This window comes from Helicoverpa armigera, chromosome 28, assembly GCF_030705265.1.
Source record: "Helicoverpa armigera isolate CAAS_96S chromosome 28, ASM3070526v1, whole genome shotgun sequence".
Taxonomy (NCBI): Eukaryota; Metazoa; Arthropoda; class Insecta; order Lepidoptera; family Noctuidae; genus Helicoverpa; species Helicoverpa armigera.
This window is the reverse complement of record NC_087147.1, coordinates 4,300,713-4,323,220: the sequence shown is the minus strand read 5'-3', so window position 1 is coordinate 4,323,220 and position 22,508 is coordinate 4,300,713. Positions and strand designations below refer to the sequence as shown.

The 22,508-nt window shown below is 37.6% G+C and overlaps 3 protein-coding genes across 6 annotated transcripts; 2 read left to right on the top strand and 1 right to left on the bottom strand.

The window, feature by feature from the left end:
* The first annotated feature begins 660 nt into the window (after positions 1 to 660).
* Positions 661 to 2,353, top strand: LOC135119031 (putative nuclease HARBI1). Its single transcript, XM_064042357.1, has 5 exons — positions 661 to 1,182; positions 1,279 to 1,611; positions 1,689 to 1,833; positions 1,917 to 2,242; positions 2,318 to 2,353. Exons 1-4 carry the CDS (start codon positions 949 to 951, stop codon positions 2,027 to 2,029), a joined length of 825 nt encoding a protein of 274 aa, XP_063898427.1. The 5' UTR covers positions 661 to 948; the 3' UTR covers positions 2,030 to 2,242; positions 2,318 to 2,353.
* A 70-nt stretch (positions 2,354 to 2,423) lies between these two features.
* On the bottom strand, positions 2,424 to 3,577 carry LOC135119032 (uncharacterized). The gene is made up of 7 exons (XM_064042358.1): positions 3,484 to 3,577; positions 3,327 to 3,393; positions 3,214 to 3,249; positions 3,013 to 3,105; positions 2,861 to 2,935; positions 2,676 to 2,767; positions 2,424 to 2,583 (listed from the first exon to the last, which is right to left on the bottom strand). Exons 1-7 carry the CDS (start codon positions 3,496 to 3,498, stop codon positions 2,431 to 2,433), a joined length of 531 nt encoding a protein of 176 aa, XP_063898428.1. The 5' UTR covers positions 3,499 to 3,577; the 3' UTR covers positions 2,424 to 2,430.
* Positions 3,578 to 5,063: 1,486 nt separating this feature from the next.
* On the top strand, positions 5,064 to 22,186 carry LOC110381481 (uncharacterized). 4 transcript variants are annotated; one of them, XM_064042355.1, is made up of 29 exons: positions 5,064 to 5,197; positions 5,670 to 5,834; positions 5,956 to 6,160; positions 6,540 to 8,714; positions 8,802 to 8,942; positions 9,267 to 9,407; positions 9,844 to 9,977; positions 10,500 to 10,570; positions 10,908 to 10,999; positions 11,315 to 11,575; positions 12,993 to 13,181; positions 13,553 to 13,677; positions 13,982 to 14,143; positions 14,435 to 14,521; positions 14,773 to 14,971; positions 15,470 to 15,595; positions 15,819 to 15,947; positions 16,649 to 16,858; positions 17,226 to 17,432; positions 17,777 to 17,867; positions 18,168 to 18,263; positions 18,714 to 18,859; positions 19,115 to 19,355; positions 19,533 to 19,700; positions 20,160 to 20,247; positions 20,699 to 20,804; positions 21,056 to 21,177; positions 21,715 to 21,814; positions 21,894 to 22,186. In XM_064042355.1, the coding sequence occupies exons 1-28, from the start codon at positions 5,100 to 5,102 to the stop codon at positions 21,764 to 21,766; spliced, it is 6,027 nt and encodes a 2,008-aa protein (XP_063898425.1). In that variant the 5' UTR covers positions 5,064 to 5,099; the 3' UTR covers positions 21,767 to 21,814; positions 21,894 to 22,186. The 4 variants fall into 4 exon arrangements, 3 of the variants coding, with proteins under 3 accessions (XP_063898425.1, XP_063898424.1, XP_063898426.1); XR_010277930.1 differs by lacking the exon at positions 21,056 to 21,177; XM_064042354.1 differs by having other exon boundaries at positions 21,715 to 22,186.
* The last annotated feature ends 322 nt before the right edge of the window (positions 22,187 to 22,508 follow it).

The following is a 22,508-nucleotide window of genomic DNA, read 5'->3' as shown; positions in this document are numbered from 1 at the left end:
CAGGAATCGAATAGAATACATAAAACATTACCTACTCAAATAATTGAGAACCGAGTTGGAAATGCGATCGGTGAAAAACAGATGCGTCGAGGTCGCTTCGACTGTGCGCCATTGAGAGTTGAGTGAGCCTAAAATATTTCCACTTCAACGAACATGATGTAAAATCAGCATATTTTAAATCTAAATCTATGCAATTAACAGTAAGAACAATTTGACTAAACAACTGCTTCAGGGAGTGAAGAAAATTAGAAATCTGCAATGAGAACTTTTTGTTGCCCACGTCATATTATAAGCACGTAAAAGAAGAACCTCTTTGGTTATCAACGAAATGAGAATCAAAGAAAAAAAAAACAATAATCATCTTTGTTGACAATTTTCATCAGAGCGACCAAGTGATCATGAAAATAAATGTTTAAAAATATTTGAATGCAAATATGCCACCAGTCACAAGACGAAGTGAGGTTTATGAAGACCCTCTTAGGAAGCGTTCGGGAGGGGCTATTTTGACCAAGAGTTCGGCCCACAGACCAACTCAAGATAGAACGGAGAAATATGTGACGGTTGCCGAGCCCAGTATCGAATGGAGCAATCTAATCTTCCTGCCGTTCCATCCGGTCTTTAGGATGTTTGTGGTCGCCATGGTTTTTATTAAAGCAGTTCTGGGCCTGCAGTCTCGACAAAGATAGCGATCGCTTAACGACAAAATTCGGTCGATAAGTCCTAACGATCCGATCGTAACGATTTTTGGTAGTCTCTACTGCCAAAACTATCGAGTGTCATCGCAAAGTTACCGAATATTTTCGGTAAGATAACGATTTATCGTTATGTCATAGAATTTCCTTGCGACAGTTTTTGACAGCCCGCTAAGTGATAGCTACTATCGATATCGTTCCTATATTTGTTTATTTTACGTCAGAAAATATTAAATAAATAGTAATTTAATAAATAATGGCTTCTGAATATTTAGCATGGGACTTAGTTGTGCTCGAGCACAGACGCGATGTGCTTATGGGTCGACAAATAGCACGAAACAAGCGAAACGATGAAAATCCCTTGGATTTGGAGGATGGCCAATTTCTTCAAATGTATAGAATTTCAAAGGAAATGTTTCACAGGCTACTAAGTGAACTGCGTCCATCTCTCCAAAGACGACGGCCTTACGGACTTTCTGTGGAGTCCCAAGTAAGTGTCTTTGCGACCTACCGTGCATAAATAATATTTCTATAATATATTTTTCTTATAACTAAGGTTGAACTTTTTAAATTTTCTTCTTATTAGATACTGACGGCACTCCGATTTTACGCATGTGGGTGCTACCAACAACCTGTTGGCTTGCAGTGGGGTTGTAGCATGAGCCAAAAATCTGTTAGCCGAGTCATCCGGGCTGTAACTTCGGCAATAAATGAAAAACTTTTAAGAAAATATATTAAATTTCCAATGACTCAAGGAGAACGCCATGCGGCAAAACAGAAATTTAGAAATGCCCCACAGCCATTCCCAGGGGTAATTGGAGCCATTGATTGCACCCATATAAAAATTTTAGCTCCTAAGACCAATGAGGAGTCTTATGTGAGTGGTCACCATGAGGGCCATTCATTAAATGTGCAAGCTGTAAGTTGACCTTCAGTTCTATAATATCTAAAAATATTGTTTGAAAAATATGTACTTACATATTTAATATATTACAGGTGTGTGACCCTGATCTTATTATTTTAAATATTAATGCTCGATGGCCAGGAGCGAGACATGATGCTCACATATGGGCAAATTCACCGGTGCGCTCAACAATGAAGCGACATTTTGAAAATGGGGACCGCCGTGCTTGGCTGCTTGGTAAATAAATGAACATTATAAATCTGCCTCGAAGAGGTTGCCCATTCGACTTCTGAAATTACTTTGTATTTTTAATCTTTTAGGTGATGATGGATATCCTCTGGAACCGTGGTTAATGACTCCCATAAAACATCAACAGCCTGGCACACGGAATATAAATATACCGAAGCACACTGCTCAGCTAGGAACATCATAGAAAGATGCTTCGGTGTGCTAAAATCTGTGTTTAGATGTCTATCACACCAACGCCAGTTAATGTACGAACCCTATATGGCTGGCCTAATAATTAACGCATGTGCAGTGCTCCACAATATGCGGATAACATATAAATTACCGGAACCAGAGTCCACCACATCCATGCAGCTGGTGGATAATAGTAGATTCCATGATGATATGTTAGAAGTTACAGGTAACTTATGAACTGATTTTTTATTTTACTATGTATGTATACCTAACACCAATACATTTTATTTTTGTTATGCAGGTTCTGGGCGAGCTGTTGCAGAGCGCATAAGAAGAAGGCTAATTAACACTAGTTTCACATAATTATTATACTTTTTTCATTTATGTACTGTTTCAAATAAAAAACATTTTATATCATTTATTATTTTTATTTATGTAATTATTTATTGCGTCAGCTATTTTGTTTCCGACTTTTACCAATTGCAGCGTCGCCTCGGCTTGTACCTTGGCTGCCTCAGCCTGCATCTTGGCAGCATCTGCTTGCGCTTGAGCAGCAGTTGCCAGCATCTAAAAAACGTTGGATTTACTGAATGTGTCTTAATGTTCTCTAGCATGCTAGTGTGTATAATAATTAAGAGGAAATTTACACTATAACACACCTTCATTGTAGCAGCATTTGCTTCTGCAACTGCTAGAAATTCTCGTCGAGCTGCACTATATTGCTCAGAAACACTTTGGCGAGGATTCAGATCTGAAAATACCCAAAATTATTGGTATTGTAGGAATTATTGGCTGACCCACCTGCAGAACTAATGTTTTTATTATAAATAAAATTTAAGCTTACTCCTCTTTCTTCTGGGTCTCTGTCGCAGTGGTGGTGTTGATGATGCAACAGTTTCTGTCCTTCTGCCACGTACTGCTGGAATTATCAATTATAACACATTAAATAAAAATCAATGAAAATAAACATAGGTGAGCAAAATAACTGCAACTTACTCATTTGTAGTACTGGCGACTGAGGGGCATCTTGCACTTGTTCTTGGATGGGTGGTGGTGAAGAACCAGCCGTTGCTCTGCTGTCATTGATTGCTAAAATATTTTGTTAATTAATATTTTGGTAACATTAGTGTACAGATGTATACACATAATAAAATATATTATAGCAGTAACCAACTAGTTACTAAAACTCCAACTTACTTGTTTCAGTCGGTAACAATTCCACAAAATCTCTAGCTGTAATAAAATAAATAGTAACATTAAAATTAAAATAATTATATTTTGAATTGAGTACCTATTAATTTAAAACTTACCCTGAGAATGAGGTAAGGTGAGAACCTCAGAGATTACCACCCCAGCCTCCATCTCATGTTGTAATAACTGTAAATAACAATAAAAGTATTTTTAGTGTTATCAACATTCAAAGATTGAGAATATTAAATTGTATTGAATACAATAATCACAACTTACATCTTCCTCTGGCATAGCGTCCGGGCAGTCTGTCCCAAAGGAATAATCTGCCCCAACTATTGAAATTATCCGGCTCTCGGCCTCGGTCAGGGAGCAGTGCTGACGCCTCGGTTGCCGGTACGTTTTGTTCTTTTAATTTTGCCGCCTTACTGCAAGCGCGGCTTTTAAGTCTCTCAAACCTACAATTAGAATAATTAACTCAAGTAAATAATAAAAAACTGACGTGGCATGTACATGCTTATAATTAAAACCAATTCAATCTTTGAAAAGACTTACCGTCATCCACTGCTCTGGTGTCTTTCTAGACCCGTTAGGAGATTATTGAGCTCCTCGGCAACCTCCCTCCAGCCCGTTTCGAAATTTTCCCGGCCCTGCAAGCCGGTAAATTTCCGCGTGCAAATATGGACGCGCTTCTAATATTGATAGTAGTGCATCAATTTGAGCGGGTGTAACACGAGGGCTACGCAGACGCTTACGCCTGAAACATTAAAGTAGTCATTATGTAAACACAGAATACTTCGGATGTATACAAAGTATTCAATTTAGTAAGTACCAAGAATAGGAATAAAAAATTCTCGTTGTAGATGTACTTACCTGACGCTCAAGCTGCTGGCACCCGGCAGGCCTGCGCCTGTTTCAATGACTTCACCGTCCATGAATAGTAATGAATACACCGTTCTCCTTTATTATTATTATAAATCAAACCAATGTTCAAGTGCACAAACAAACTTGACATTGACAGTTTGTTTATGTTCTATGTCTGTATTGCAAGTACGCAAACTATTAAGATCTTTAATATGTGTTTTCTTAAAAAACGGTATGTTTTACTTACACGGTTCGATGCAAAAAGTTTTAATATGATAAGGTTCATCTATTTTCTTTATAATTGTCAAAGGAAACAAAATTGGTTGTGCAAATCTTGTCTACCATTTCTCCCTATAATACAAGGATTTTTTTTACATGCAACATTTTAATACAAATTCACCGCACTATGAATACGGTTTTCGCTATCGTACCGACACGAATATGTCATGATAATTAGCGATGTTGCCCGCTATCTCGGCTGTCGAGACTTGCGTTTATCGTTACTGTCGTTATGGCAAGCGAATATTTTCGTTAATATTTAGCGACTGTCAGTTTGCGATCGAATCGCTATCTTATGTCGAGACTGCAGGCCCTGGTAAGACGTCCCACTAATATTACACATGAGAAAGTTTGGGTCAGTGGGTCGTCTTAGGGGTATAGATGTCGGTTCCTCTTTCACGCAAAAACTATTGAATGATTTTTATCCTTTTTCCTAGAGAAATGGGTGAAACCGCTGGTAGATGCTATTTTTAGGGTTCCGTACCAAAAGGGTAAACGGGACCCTATTGTTTTCGCTCCTCTGTCCGTCCGTCTGTCACCAGGCTGTATTTCATGAACCGTGACAGTTAGAGTTAAAATTTTCACAAAAGATGAATATTTTGGGGGGCTCCCATACAACCTGATTTGTACCCAATGTACCCATATTCTGTCAAATATTTTTTTTCTTTCTTTCTTTCTACTTATTACATCATCATAATTATTCACAGGGCCCCATACAAGCAGTTTATCCAATAGTGCATTGCAACGACGTGATGGACCACCATCCAGCGCTAATTATTATCAAGTACACTTACTACTATGCGTGCGATTCAATTTACGGTATCGACACGTTTCTTCATATAGTGCATAGGTGAAGTATGAATACCTATTTATCATTACATCAGCCTTTTTATCGTACCACTGCGGGGCACGAGCTTCCTCTCACACCGAGAAGGATTGAGTGTTAATCATTACGCTTGCTCAATTTGGGTTGCCGATTTCAGACTTTATAGTCCGTGTTTCCTTAATATGTTTTCCTGCACCTTTAATCAGTCGTTGATGTACATATGTATCTTGGACTTAGAAAGTATTCATCGTCTGCCTACCCTTTTGCCAACTATGTTGAGATTGGCCTTCAGTCTAAGAAGCAGTGTTTACTTCTAGCGACTACCTATCTGACCTCCTCGACCCAGATGCCCAGGCAACCCGATATTCTTTAGTAAGTCTGGGTGTCTGATTTTTTGGCTTCTATCCATAACGACCTTCAAAGATGTTCAAATCACGGCCCAATTTAACGTGCCTTTGGAAATGTGAATAATTATTCTATTTTATTATGCTTCCAGACAAGTCTCAGACAAAGCAATGAGGCGAGAACATTTACAAAAGTCTGCCATATTGCTGCTGTGTGATATACTCTCCTTGATACCATTTTTTCGCCTGGTAACGACAGATCCTTGTCCAATACCTCAAATGTGGCCTAACATACTCAAGTTTAATGAATTTCTCGTGTAAGTACTTATACATAATAATTATTTTTAAAGTATTAAGCCGATTGATGGTAAAACATGACTAAGGCATAGCAACCCTTTTTTTGGTAATTTCCCTAATAATATTTTTTTTGTATTTCAGCATTTACAGAATTACAGACTACTTTTCACTGAAATCGACACATTCATATCCAATGCTGTTGCTAGGATACTCAATTGTTATGCTCATAACTGTAAACTGCGTCAGCTGTCTTTGGTTGTTGGCAACACATGAAGGTTTTTGTGAGTTTTGTAATAACCCCTATGATGATGTTTATTATGATTGGCGAGCTTTCATATGGCATAAGGTAAATGGTAGCCATTTAGTTAACAGATTCAGAACAGATTCACCGACAAAATAAACGTCAGTTTTTCTTAAAACAACTGTTTATCTACGATGAAGTTTCACGTTAAATTTTCAAAATAAACTGTCATTTTAAGAAAAACGGACGTTTATGTTGTCGCTGATGTTGCGCTTAAGTAGTTGACCAACCACAGTGACACAAGTAGTTGACCCCCGCCATAGTCGCATAGTGGGGAAGTCACTAAGGTCAAATATTACGATAGTCTGATGATATAATACATCAGAAGTATTGAGAGTGAACAGTACTACTAATGCTTATTTTAAGGTAATTAATGATTGATGTGATGTCACCTATCTCTGGATTGATGGTAATATTGTTTCAGCTCAACGAAACTGATGAAGGTTACGCTACGTTTGTGTACGGCGCCGTTTTTGTATTTTCTTTTGCCATGAATGCCGGTTCAGACGACATGAGGCCCGCAGCTATCGCTGAGTTCGTTATAATCTGTGTCTTCCTGTTGGTCTGCTATATATTGACAAATTTTATTTTTGTACCACATGCTTTAGCGGAATCAATGTTAAGATTCCGTGGATTGAATCGCAAGTATTTGCGCGTAAAAAAAGTGATTGAGGAGACTAAACGAAGGAATCCTAATGATAACTCGCACGAACAAGTTGAACTTTATTATAGAATATTGTGGGAAAAGCAGAGTTGCATTACAACCACCCCGGAGTTTATATTCAGCTTGCCTAGAGACTTGAGGGTTGAGCTAAGGCAGGATCTGCTTTGGGCATTATTTTACCACAGTCCCACATTGAGGAAAACAAGTCTTCCTTTCCGGCGTTGGGTAACAGAGGCTACAGTGATAAGTTTCAAACTGCCAGGTGCCAGGTTCTTTTCGAATAAGAATGCTAACAGCTCTTTAATTTATTTGAAATCTGGTATAATTCAACTGCTTTCCATCGACGATGGCGTGACTCCGATCATCTCGGTCACCAGTGGAACTGTCTTTGGAGATGTGAGTTTTTTTGTGCCTCACTTGAAGAGGAAGATTTTGGCGCGATGTGTCACGTACTGTGAATTTTATTACATCCCACGCAAGAAGTTTTTAACAGCGTTACATAAATATCCATTGGACCGAAGAATCATCCTTCGAGATGCTAAAGCCAGGCTATCTCACGCAAAGGTGTTATTTGCGAACAAACAAATAGTAAGAGGATTGGATAGAAACGAAGATGAAGGAATATTATGGATTAAAAAACGTTGGTGGGAGTTACACACCTTTATTGAAAACTTCACTCGAGCAACTGGTGAACCGAGAGAGGCTTTAAAGGGCTTCTTACCTCGGGACGAGTCAATATACCATTGTTCTAAATATATCGGACAACTTGTGTTGTGTAATAAAACGGAACTGCAGATTTCTTCGATGTTTACAAACTCCAAATTTCCATGGATTATGAACCCGCGCTCCCACTTTGGTCTCATTTGGTACAGAATTGTCAGTTGCACCGTATGCCTGGTGCTCTTCATTCATCCACAATGCTTGGTATCGCCTAAAATACCGACATGGTTCCACTTTTTTTCGTTTTGGACTGACACAATATACGCTATCGACATAGGTGTCTCACTTGTTACTGCAGTGAAGAAAAATGATAATATCACGAGCACTTTTGCGACTGTAGTATTCGAACGCTTCAAGAGTTTGACGTTTATGCTGGATTTGTTATCAACTATTTGGTTTGAGGACATTTTTGATCTTTGCGGTGCACCACCACAGTATTATTATACCCTTCAATTTAACAGATTGATTAAAGTCTATGTACTCTTTCACGGAGAGTACTTAAAGTTTGACATTCGAAGGGATCCCGCAATAGATGTTTTCAAACAAATTGTGCTGATTTACAGCGCGTTCTTTTTCATAAGCAGCCATTTAGTGTTCGAACTAATGAACTACTTCCCGGATTTGACGATGATATTTTACTATGGAGAAGTATTGTGTTCGAAGAAACTTCAAGTTAACTGTACTGCAATGGCTCCTATAGCCGGTGTTGCCATTTCCTGGTCATTCGAATGGATTTATTCTGAAAACAGTCCGTCGACTCTGTTAGATAGTTACGTAATGGTTATTATGTACTTTATAGGCTTCGTTGTAAGGATTTATTGTAAAGGTAAATATACATCGCACTTGTTTTTGACACACAAGGACGTGACGAAGTATCAAAACTTTGTAATTCACCTCAAGTCGTATTATCAACGGTATAGAATTCATCAAGACTTGCTGAAAAGACTGGATAGGTATCTCATATGTCATTGGAAGTATTATAGAGGTACAGACGTATTGAAGCCGAATACTTTGGAAGATGAAGCCAGAGATATATACTGGAAAGCGCAAGGCAATGTGGCTAAAGCAGTTATAGGCGGATCACCGGTGTTTAAGAATGCCGATACTTCATTTATAACAGACTTGGCTAGAGCTGCCAAGTTTTTGGTACTGCCTAAGAAATCTAATATACTTAGGTTCGGAATACAAAGTAAAAATGTGTCTTTTGTTGGTCAGGTGAGACAATATTTTTTAACTGATTTTGATATTTTGTTGTACATTTATACCTTAACACAGTTTGAACAGTTAAAAAAAAACTTTTAGGGTTACGTGCAATCCGAGTACGCTAATGAGAAAGGTGAAATGAATACCGATTACTACGGGAAGGGTTCCGTCTTATCGATCGTTGAAATATTTCTCGGCCGAGTCTCGCTTCGATCCTATGCCGCAGCCACTGATGTAGAGGTAAGTTAGGCCTTTGTAGACAAGGCAACGTAAATGTCTGATACAGAGCGATATTTGGATCTGAATGCTGCTTTGAGGAAATAAATGCGATCCATCCTGTCTTCGCACGGGTAAAAATACGAATACCTTCCTCTTGAGTCATCATCATCATCAGACCCATCTATTAAACAAAAAACGCATTATGTATGATTTGGTAACATCTATTTTTGAGTTAGGTAAATTTTTTATTACTACCTATTACGTATATCATGGATCAAAACCAGATCCACTAAAGACCTTATACCTATATTAATAATAAATATTTTTTTACACTATCGCTTCCAGATCATTTATATACCAATAAATAAGCTTTGGGATATTTACAAGAAATATCCAGCTGAGAAATCTTACATGGAAAACTGCATTAATGAGTACGGAGGAATGTACAACGATATATTTAGGAAACATGTGATGAAACATCGGGATGTTAGTATATCAATGACTAGCTTTAAGTGCATGAAAGGATCCACATGTTTAGGAACATGGATCTGTATGGATCCATGTGACCTATCAAAAAAGGGCTTACTTACACACTATTATAAAGCTGAAGAGTTTGTTTGAACGGGCTAATTTCTATAAGAACTGGGCCGATTAAAAAAAAGTTTTTTTTTTTAATTATTAGCTAGCACATTTATCTAGAAAGGTTACCTTTCGACTGGGTGCACGCAGTAGTTTCTTCGGGCGCGAGTAAAACCACTGGCGGAAGCTAGTCTTTATAATTAAAGGTCAAACTTGGATATCATGATAAGAAAAATTACAAATAATGGATCAATTCATTTTATTATGTCATTTGTACAATGTGACGGTATAATAGTATTTCAAAATGAATGACAGCATTTTAAAATTCATGTTTTATTTTCAGTATCAAACTAAACTCAGGGACAGGCTTTACAGCACAAGAATGTCTATGATCTCCAATTCGAAAATGATTGCGGACATACAAGATACTCGTTCGCTACCCGTTGAGGGACAATTTTGGGGGAGGCCAGAATCTGGGTAATCTATATCTATACTTCTATCTATAAATATATATAAAAATAAAACCCGGTTTCCGTTGTCACGTCATAACATGAAAACGGCTTGACCGATTTGGCTGAAAATTAGAGGGGAGCTAACTTAGACCCGGGAGAAGGTTTTAGGATAGGATTTTTGTCACCATTCGGCTACGGGACGCAGGTGAAACCGCGGGCGAAAGCTAGTAATATATAAAGATAATTAATTTGTTTGTTTGAATTGAATAGGCTCCGGAACTACTGAACTGATTTGGTAAATTTTTTCACTGTTAGGAAGCTGCACTATAATATGTATATAGGACACGGGTGAAACCGCGTGGAACAGCTACATAGGATATATACCAGTCTAGGAGCGGAATAAAACGAACAAGAAGGGTTATGAATAATGAATATATGGGTTTTTTTACACGCAGTAGTATTGGTCAATCATTTCTGTGTTCTTTAACCTACATACCCAGTCAAATGCTCCTTAGGGAAAATATAAGGATAATAACTGATTTTTCAGGTTTATGCAAACATGGATGCTGTTTAGGGTGATCATTGTGTGCATATCTATTACGTCTGCATCGATGTTAGGTACGTAAATATTAAATCTATTCTGTAGTTTTTACGTGAAAGAGTTACAAATCCATACACATAATCATACTTTGACGTTTGAAGTCTAAGAACCCTAAAAAAACATTCAAAACTTGCAGTTCTAAAAAATTTTCTCCTTTGAGGTTTTTATAAAATGAGTCATCATCTAACAGTTTGTTCCCAACAATATAGGAATCAGATTCCAGTTTAACCGTATCTGGCTCTATTCTGTATTGTCTTTTCGACTTGGTATTCAAACTTTTTGGTTTCTGACTATTCCTAATAACTGCCAAAGATGTTCAAAGAGAAAAGCCTTATATTTATTTATTTATTTAAGGTGGCGTGGGTGCAGTGTCGAGATGGATATTTATGATGATCAGTGCCTTCTGTGATTGTATCGCGTTTATTGATATCGTCATTAAATTATGTGTAAGTTATCTGTTTCATGTTTTCTATCCTTATACTGCCAGCTCTCATGTCAAAGAAGCGATGCTTGCGAACCTTGTTAAACTATTCTTCACTCACTCGACAATTCTTCTTTTTTTTTGTCGCGCTCTGCGAAAAAATTGTCTTGTTGCTTAAGACATACTTTCCTACTGAAATACCTAATTCTAAGAATTACGCCCCACTTAAAAAATAACTTCTACATAAGTACCATACAGTTAGATCCCAGTAAGCTTACATTAAGCAGCTATTGCTTTTAAATCCTGTAAAATTGGCGTGTAAGTATATATTTTTTTTCAGCTACCCTACTACGACAGCCGTGGATTATACATTACGGATAAAAAGATGTGCTTAACTAACTATTTGACCAAAGGGTTTCTGCTTGACATTACGGGAGCAGTACCTTGGTTTAGTGTTCTTAAAGCCTTGATATACCAAGAAATTAGTGACGATGCAAGCTTCCTTATAAATACCGTTTGCAAATTCGCACATTTGTACATTTTGTTCGCATATTTTGACTATATTACGGATATTCCGACGGTGAACTTGACTTACATAATGGTAAGTGAAATTCTATACTTACTCTTTCAGTTATCAAATCACCGATTGGCCAATTGGCGGTATGTATAGGCTGGTCATGGTTTGGTTATCGTTAGAGTTCAAGGTTGCAATTAAGTTTCAATATTAATAAGCTGTTGGTTTGCTTTAACGACCTAATCTCGGGGACTACTGGTCCGATAAAAAATATATATTTCACTGCAGTGGCGGCGTAGCATCGGGTAGCACCCGGGGCGGACTACCTATTGAGACCCCCCCCCCCCAAATACGACAAAAATAATCACGTAGTAACTAGAATTTTTTGGGTTTTAGGACACAATTGAACCCAAACATGCCTTTGTTATTTAAGCCGCGAGCGTAGCGAGCGCGAAATTTTTGATTTTTGGAACTCAACACTACCCAAAGAAGTTTGAAAAAAAACCGTAAAGTGAAGAAGCCGCGAGCAGAGCGAGCGCGAAATTTTAGATTTTTGGGGCGCAAAGATACTTAAAGAAATAAGAAGTGTAAAGTGAAAGGCGCGAGCGCAGCGAGCGCGAAATTTTTGGAGTTTTTGACCACAACAGTACTCAAACATGTCTGAAAAAAATTACTGCAAAGTGAAGAAGCTGCGAGCGTAGCGAGCGCGAAATTTTTCAGTTTTGGTACCCTAGGTACTCAAACAAGTTTGAAAAAAAAGCACTGTAGAGTGAACAAGCTGCGAGCGTAGCGAGCGCGAAATTTTTTTAGTTTTGGGGCACAAAAGTCCTCCGCAGCTTATAAATAGCACCTAAACTTCTTAGAAATATCCACCGTAAAGAGAATTTTCTAATTGTTGGTTTGGGAACTCTCTTTAACTCAGAATTAAGCACATATAAAAAGAAACCGTGACCGAAGCGAGCGTCAGTTGTTTTTGCTACTTCGGGGCTTTAGCTTTTTGTTAGATCGAGGACTCAAAAAGTAAGCGCAGAAGAAATTATAAATTAATAAAAAACCGCGAGCGAAGCGAGCGGGTTTTTTTTCTAACTTTGAGAAATTAATGTAAGTAATCAGGTAAAAGAAAAAATACAAGAGAGGGGTGACAGTCGGATTGAGAAGGGTGACACCCCTGTCAGTACTGTTGTAGTTTTGTTTAAAATTTGTATAACGCGCAGTAAATGGTAGCGAATCTAGGCTTGACTAGTCCCTTCTGCCAGCACCATCCTGGTCATGCAGATATGTGCCGACCAAGATGGCACCCCCCGAGACGTGGCACCCGGGGCGGACCGCCCCCTCCGCCCCCCCCTTACGCCGCTACTGTTTCACTGTTAAAAAGCCTGGCTTCTTTTTTCTGAAGTAATTTCTACAGATGCAGTTGATATCGCTTGCAGAAGCTGGCCTTATGTTTATTGAAATATATACTTTGGAGATCAACAAAACTAACAAATTATGATTTCTATTGTAGATAATAAAATGGCAAATCGTGAACGTTTTGCTCGTGATGGGAATCAGCCATTACTTGATGATAAACTGCGTGGAATTCGAGTTCAATAAGGCCAAGACCTTAACCGGCGTCAAATACAACAACGAGACTTGCTGGATGCCCCCCTTTTTTGACTTACCCGACAGATTGAACGGGGATCAACTGCATCTGGTATGTAATATTTAATATATATTATAAATGGTATATTTTTTATAGCATATTTGAATGTCTGCCCGTTCGGTTCACGATAAAACGATTTAACCTATTTGAAGGTACCTACATAGATAGTATAGACTCTGAGAAAGGATGTAGGTTACTTTTTAACCGGGTGCACGAAGGTGCCTTGAAACACGGGTAGAAACGCGGAAACAGCTTAATTTATATTACGAATATCTATTAAGAAATGTGAAGCAGAATGTCAAATTTAATTGTTCTTACTATTGCCGTTTATAAAAGAAATCATCAACTTAATAATAATTGGTCATCCTATTGATCCCAGAGAAACTCTGGAGTCAGAAGTAATTTCTATTGGCTTTTTCTAGATCTTTGCTCAAAGTTTAAATCTGGCGGAATGTGGTATGATGAGGATGAACTTCGGTAGATTTATCATCGATCGATCACATCTGGGAGTGGGCTTCATTCTATTCGTAGTCGGTGTTTTATTCTGGTAAGTTCTACCCAATACTCAGTACTTTAATGCGTACCATAATGTTTACAGTTGTTGGTATACAGGTAATTTATGTCACAATTATGGAACCTGTCGGACACAGCATGTACAATAGTAGTAGAGAGGAGTGACCCATCTCCCGAAAGACGTTTTTTCTTTTTGTCAGTAAGTATGTAGGTACTGTTGATGTCCAGCGAAAACGATATAATCTGAATAATGTTTCTAAACTAAACAAGTAGATTCCAAATCTGTACATCATTTTGTATGAAGTTAGATATTTATTTGTTGTAATTGGTCTCCTCAGGTTTATTTCATGTTACACATTAATATTGTTGGTGTTGAATGGTCGAGGAGACACATTGTTCCAACACTCCGTGCTGCAGCTGCAGAGGTTCCTCAAGTCGGAGCGAGTCGAGCCTGCTGTCATCCACAAAGGCATGGAACATTTCACGTATTGTTGGCTGAGGTATGTTGCTATTGGAACTGTATTTCTGTGCTAAATGCAAGGAAAAATCTTCAGCAAAAGACTTTTACGGAAAACCACTGGGAGTCAAGTGGCCCACTGAGGAAAACTCGCGGATTATGCAACTCGTGAATTTTGTTCATAGCTCCAAATCATCAGATGGCAAAAAAACTGCTGCTAGTTATCAGTTTGTTATAGCCCAGGACCTATGTCTTAATTACGTTTGTCACTATTGCTTGCTGGCCGTAAATCCTAATTACTGTGTGATTATTTCAATATATTCTTTGTTGACAGAACCAAAGGAATAAACATACATCAACTTACTAATGACCGCATTGGTGTTGTATTTCGACAGGATTTGAGTTATTATTTCTATAAAAAGTAAGTTTTAGGTTCCCTATGTAGACCACCTGTATGTTTAGATTAGACTTAAGACAATTTTATTTTCATTTATAATAAGTGATGGTTATACGTGCTGTTACACCATGTAATTATAACAATAATGTAACAATAACGAACCGTCAGATCGCCAATTTTTGACAAATTGGTGGCAATTAGACCCCCAGTAATGATATCTTAACTTTACCTTACATATTTAAAATACTACTTCTGCAGTCATATACTTGTTCTAGAACCTTTACAATCTTTGACTCCATGTTTGGCGGTGGAGAGTCGATACAGAGGCAACTCGCTAGCGTGAGCGACGTAGCATATTTTCTGCCAGGACATGATATATTCAGGGAGATGGATATCGTCCCAAATGTCTGCATTGTGCATAGAGGAAGGGTCAACATATTCAAAGACGGAAGGAAGGTTATCATACTTACGAAGGTAGGTAAATCTTAGCTTTTATGGTGATGCTGCGGGTTGTTCGAAAGAGATACCGCGGCCCCGGTACATAAAAGGCCTACGACGGAACACGACGGTTTTTAGTCAGTAAGAGTCTGACACTCCCTCACCGCTGCTAACCCACAGCGGGAGGGGTCATTTGATGATTTTCAACGTCGGAAAAAAAAAAGCTTTTATGGTGATGATTTCGAAAATTATTACGTTATATTCGCTAAAGAATCGTGTGAATGTGGATGGATGCAGAGAAAGGGGTAGAGCCTCGGAGAACAAAATGACTAGCACAGTCATAACGCAAAATCTCCTAAGAAAGTAGCGCGCCAAAATGCGGGTGTTCGGAGAGCGAGAAACGTTACTACTCTAGACCAATCTTTGACGGATTGGTTTTAATGTGACAAGAAATAACGGACATTCTCGGTATCAAACGTAATGTTCCAAGATTCACTTTTCCTAAACAAGTTTTACATTATATTTTGTCCACAGGGTGATATATTCGGCCAGCTTCAGGGTGTTACGCTGCGTCCTATTAAAGTGACGGCGACCGCTGAAGATAACGTTGATTTGCTTTACATAGAGGTAGCAGCCTTCCAGAGTATCATCACTGACGAGGTACCCTTAAATCTACGTTGAATTAGACAAATCAGGCTTCAGGTTTTTAGTTTACTAAGTGATAATGAAAAACAGTCAAGCTTCTTAGTAAATATACCTCGATATCTATCTATCTTTGTATTTCTTATCTTTCGTAGTGTATATTATTGTATACCTATGATGTTCTTTGGACTCATCTCGTCAGATTAATTTACTGTAATAATTGAAAGTAATGTCTTTTCAGATGAAATCTATCATCAGGAAAAGCAAGCAATCAAAAAATTGCTTTATGGCAACAAAAAATATTTACGTTGAGAACCCTTACGATACTGTTCAATACCTTCTTCGTGGAATTAAAACTATCAAACTACCGGTAAGTTACATTTTAGCAGCAAATAACACAATACCAAGTTTTTTGCAGTATCCAGTTGTTTAAGAGGTAAACTTTGTGACCTTATGGGGGTGATATCTAAATCTTTTCAAAAGATGACAAAAAATCATTTACCAATAGAGAGCTTCGTTATTTTATCCTGGTGCAGGAAGAAGTTCTTACGAGCCAACGTGGGAACCTATGCCAAATTAAAAGTGTGTATATAAAACAAACTGTTTCGTATGTTTTCTGCCTCATACTGAGGGAATTTGTTTCTGTACCCAGACAAAACAGCAATTATGTTACTCGAGGATATTTTAGTTCCCAACAGTGAAATATTTTTCAAATCGGTTCAATAGTTTTGGAGCCTTTGGAATACAAACAAAAAAAAAATCCTCTTTATCCCAATTATCCTAACTAATAATATATATGCGAAAGTAACTCTGTCTGTCTAACTGTGTCTTGGTATGGAGATGACCTTAAGAAAGAACATAGGATAGTTTTTATCCCGGACTTTTGAAGAGTTTTCTTGGAAACGCGACATAACCAAACTCGACGCGGGCGAAGCCGCGGGCGGAAGCTATATTATAGTACAGATGAAGAAGTATAGGATCCATATTGTTTCTAGACTGTACCACATGTATGTATAACATATGGACTGCTAATATAGAATTGAGTATTGAGAGTTTTTTCTTTCCTCCCAGTGGAGCGAGTTCCCTACAGAAGCTTGTGAAGGCTCATGGTACACCTGGTGGTTGTTCGTCACGTGGCTGGTGAACCCCTTCGTGTCATCCGTCCTGGTACTCCTCTTCATACTGCTGCCAAACGACTCCGACTTGTGGCTCAAATTGTATTGCCCCATTTTTGTGATGGATGCCATTGATTTAGTGAACTTTTGTGCTGAGTTTTTTACGGTAAGTGTTTTTTGATATATTAAGGTTTTTCTGAATTCTTTTAGCCACTGGTATTTAGTTGTCCTTAAGCTGAACAATTGACCTAATCTACTAGGTATATTTGGCTATATGGTCTAGTTTAGGGACCAGTTATGGCTTCTCTAATTGTTCAAAGGATAAACCAGTTTTACTGTTTCATGACGTTACATCAATACGACCATTAGATGGTTATAGACAAAATTTTTGCCTAAAATGTACAGGGACAGTTGATTTTAGCCTGGAGTTTAAATCTAGAGCTGCTCTAGAGACTAGCTATTTTATATATATGATAACAACTTCAAGATTTTTGCAGTGAATAAACGTCATAAGCGCCTCTTTAATGTTTCAGGTGGAACTGATTGTGATAAGGAACCGTTGTAATCCACATCGTTTGGGCTTGAAGAAATTCAAAGACTGGGGCTTATATGTGGATGCTCTGTCACTATTGATTCCGCTTGTCACCTTATTTACGCACGATTGGGAATACCAGACAGCCAGATTACTCAGACTCAAATTCTTTATTGATTTTGAGTTCCATTTCTGCAGGGGTTTTCGAGTGAGATTTTGTTATAATTAAGTATCGGTTTAGTAACTTATTCCTGCCCACGCTCGATATAAAAAAATCGGTCAGAAAAGCTTAGTAAGAAAGTCCTAGAAAAAAACGATTCTATTCTTCAATAAGTCTGATGTGGATGGGCAGCCTTATTGGTAGCACAGAGAGACCGTTTTTTCTCAGCCAGTAGTTTGATCGGTCTCATAAATCAGTATGGAGATGTAGTGTGCACATTACAACGATGAGGTATCAGATAGAACAGAAATTGATTGGATTTATCTAAAAAGTGTTTTCGGGCAGTCTAAATTGCATCTCGGTAATTAAAACTAAATTTTGTAAAATTTCAGAGTCAAAAAGCACCATATGTTTTGAAGTTAGCGATTATGATATTATTGCTGCACATTTTTACGTGTGGCTGGATCTTTTTTGCATGTCGAGGTAAGTTGCCATGTTTAACATGTTGGTACAAACGTCAGCACATCAAGCTGATCCTATCTCTTCTATTTTCCCAATCAACATTGAACCTTATGCCTCCCAACTTAAGAGTTCAAAATTGGTTGCTTGTCTACAATACAGGAAAGAAATCTTGGCTAACCCCGTTTGTATATTATAGTGATTCTATGTGACACAATTCAAGGTTAGAACAGTCTTAAAAGATATTTGTTACAGGCCACTATTAATTCGGGTGCAATAAAAAAAGTAATCGAATGGTCACTAATAAGTATGCTTTGCTTACAGATTCAACATTCCCGATTCCGCTCCCGAGTGATATTCGCAACTTGAACAAAACTGTAGACTTTTCCCAGTGGGTCCATCCTGATGACAGACTAGGCGGTAGGTTTTTTAGGCATTACTTTTAGGCGCTTTGTACTAGGAGCTATTTGCAACTATCAACATTTTCGAAGAATTACCGATGCTATAATTGCGCAATTCCATTTGATGGTATGTCAAAAGCTAATAGACAGTTGCTAGTGATTGCAATAGTTGCTACATGTGCACAGCACTCTATTTTATAAAATATTTCGGTACCTATGCATACCCGAGCAAAACAAGAGATAATTTTATACGTTTCTGAAGCTCACGTTTCGTCACATTCGACATGCCTCGAAAATTCAACGACCATTTAACCTAGCAAATTCAATAAAAATATGCACCGTAAAAATTGACATTTGCAAATTTACATGCAAATACATAAGCTATATATACGACCCCCCCGCAGCTGTTGTTTTTATCTATGAGCTTTTCAGAAGAAAAGATACTAAAATTACAATAAATTGTCATCAGGTTGTGCCCGTTCCACGAGAAATGCCATTACAGACGAACATGGCCGAATAATGCCCTCTTTTGTAGTGCCCAAATATTGGCCACACGATTATGTTGTCGCAATGACTTATATCTTGTTAATACATACCCATACTAGTATTGATACGGTGAGTTAAAATATGCCAAATGAAAAATAGGACGTTATATCATCGTAAGTTACCTAATGAATCTTTTAAAATCATCAGCCTTCCAATTTTTATTTGGAGTCAGTTTAGTACCTATATATTTGTACATATCCGCATGACTTTCGCTCAATCCATTAATCGTTTCTTTGGTCATCCGCGTCCTGCATATCCGTCGACGACCATGCACTACATTTACCTCACAACATAATCCTCATCTTATCTATCTTTTTCTTTTAGGTGATCGCTTTGTCACTCAAACAAGTATACTATAAAGTTTTTGTGACATTCTTCATGTACTTACTGGACATATGGATCATGGCAGTGGCCATCAATTTTGCGTTCAATAGGATTCGCGTACTGTACGCGTACGACTCCAATGTTCAGACAATGTTAACTTATTTCATAAACAATGGTATCTGCGTGTCTCTGGCAGAAATGGTAAAAAAATATGCGGATCAAGTCTGGACTAGGCAAAAAGGTGTGTTGTAACAGTCATCTGTGTTTAAGATTAGAGCTTTTTCAGCTTCTTGACACAATTTTAAGCTTATTTTGGTTGGACGATATTACCACCCCAGTGTGTGTAGGCCATTATTTTTTACTTTTCTAAATTTTGCTTGTAGATCTATAATTTAATAGTCTAAATTAATATTTCAAGGCGATTGGCTTCCTGAGCTAGTGTATCAAGCTCCCCTTTGCTTGCGCCAAGACCTGTTTACTGCATTGTACATACACCATTTGGAAGCACCCCCGACTTACCGGAGACTACCCGACTACTTCAAAAGGCAGTTATGCGCAAGATTCTCCAGGGTAGTTATATTTCCAGGTTGGTTAAATTGTTCGAAACTTTCTTCCGTAAGAGCCTCCATCTGTGACGAAGTAACGAGAATTTTCAACCGTCTCGTTATTCTATTTTTTTTATAATTGATTAATGTAATAACTACCTGTATTATAAAGAATGATTTGCTTGTAGAATAACCACATCTAGATGTTGAAAAAGATTTGATAAAAATTATTTCGCTTCTTTCGACATTTATAATCAAGGATATATAAATATAAAGCAGTATAAGAAGTGCCGTCCCACTGGATGGACGATCTAACTAAGGTTGCCAAAAGCAGTGGATGTGGCTTGCTGAAGATAGAACAGAGTGTTCTAGTGCTGACAGTGATCTAGTCTTTCTGCTGACACGGACAAAAGTAACCGTATCCCAGAAATTTTAAGAGAGATTTTAGGGAGCTTACTTGAATAGGCTGTTTGTGTTAAGAGAGCGCGTTTTGTTTTTAGGCAAGTGCATAGTGCGTGAGGGAGACACATTCAATACCACCTACTTCATTCATGAAGGTGAAGTGGAGAAGTGGTATACTGATAATGCGTGAGTATGAGGTGTTATTTTTCATGTTAGGTAGCCAAGAATCAACATCTACACCAATTTCTATTGAGAAGATTCGTTTGTATGTACATTTGTATCTCAAATTTTCACCGTTAGCATGATGCAAATCTTTGATTTACATAGGTTGTATATGCTTCCCATACCCTATGAGAAGCAGACAACACCCAATTGTTATTTAATCTTATGCCTGTAATTAAACCCTTTTATGCAAGATCCCGTTGGCCAGAAGCATCTCAAGTAAATCTTGCTCCTACTTTCATACTCAGGGTTCCAGGTCCGTTTTTAGCAGAAGAGATAATTTAAATGATAGGAAATAATACGTTTTAAGAATATATAGAAGTGTGGTTTAAAAGATATATTTGCATAATGACTGCAGTAAGCCATTGAAAAGTGACAACTGCGTGATTTGCTAACTTGCATGATTTTGTTACAGCGGCGAAGGACAATTGATGTCCGTCCTGTACACCAATGGATACTTTGGATGCATTTCTGGGCTGTTTCGCAATGCTGGCTTTCAGTTTTCGTATTACACTCGAACGGTTGGTATCTCTGTTATATTAAAGTATGTTACTGTGATGTTTCATCATTATCTCCTTTTTAATGTCCCTGTGCTGCGGCCTCTTCTGTCACAGAGAAGGCACGAGCGTTAATCACCACATTTGCTCAAAGTGGATTAACGACTTCAGACTTAAAAGGTTTCCTCAAGATGTTCTCTTTTACCTTTACCCAGTAATTAGTGTTCAAGATACACTTAGAATGTAATTCTAACTTAGAAAAAAATACATTACAGGTGGTGGATTTAGTGTATCTTGAACTGTCTAACTGGGAAGATCTATTGGAGAGTTACCCAGACGTCAAGATGATGCTATATGGCGTCACAAAAGAATTGAGAAAAGAAAGCGCAAAAAATGCGTATGTTGTTCATTTATTTTCCAAAACACATCACTGATGGTCCGTTCAGACAGACCGGCTCGGAGAACATCGGCGCGCATTTTTCTTTTCACACAGACCTTAATCGAGATGCAATCGGAGCTTAACGTCTGCAAGACCGAGAAAAAGTACGCGATCGGAGCCGGTCGGCTACTCTTATAATTTCACACCGAGCGCCTTCGAGCATTCTTATTGACAACAGCAGTGCACATGCAAAAATAAACCTTACTTCAAATACTAAGTACCCGATTTTCAACGTGTTAAGAATGTGCTCTCCTCTCCGAGCCGGTCTGTCTGAACGGACCCAAACACTAAGTTGTCTGAAAGAGATCGCTTTTAGCGATAAGACCGCCCATTATGTCACCTACTTCAACTAGATTTAAGATTAGAAATGTAAAATTGGTGTACCTAATAAAATCATGACATATAATTTTTTGAAGACACTGAAGTGTACCCTACTTCAGTGTCTTCAAAAAATTATATGTTTATAGAAAGTATTGATACGGTTTTTTGTTGCAGACATGGTAAACCTCGGGCTAGCGAAACGTACTCGGGCTCAGGCTCGGGCTGAAAATAAAAAAAGACTTCAAAATGCATTTTTGTAACGATTTTAATTAATGTGAAACCCCATTTTTTCAGCCTTTTATTTTAATTACTTTATATTTGAATGTATTCTAAGCTACATTATTCTTCTTCAGTTACCTGATTTTGCAGCATTTGGCAAAAAAGGAAAATATTTTTCAGAACCCTTTTTCTTATAGTGCTTACAAGGCTATTTCTTATGCATATTTGTTAGCATTTGGTCCGCTCTGAAATATATTTTTTTCATTATATTTTAAGGTGTTAATTGAATAATATTCTTACGAATAAACTAGATATATTTAGCATTATTTATTAATTATCCAAGTTTTATTTAATTTTAAATACTATTACATTATTATAGGTACATATATTGTTAACTAGCTTATAACTGAATATATGCTTCACTTGATCACTGTTTTTCAATTTATACTTATTTCGTATAATAAGCATAAAATTACAGGTAAGCTTCCAATGTACTCCTCTTATGAACTCTCTTATGTACTCCTCCTATGAACTATGTACTTTCTTAAGCACTCCTCTTATTTACTCCTGTTATGAAGTATCTAATGTACTCCCCTTATGTACTCTCTTATGAAGTCTCTTATGTACTCCTCTTATATACTCCTGTTATGTATAATAGTTTACTGACTGATATGGGATCTTTTAACGAAAACAGAGGTACTTAATAAAACGTTTTTGTATTTTCTCAATACGGTCGATGTATCGTGAAT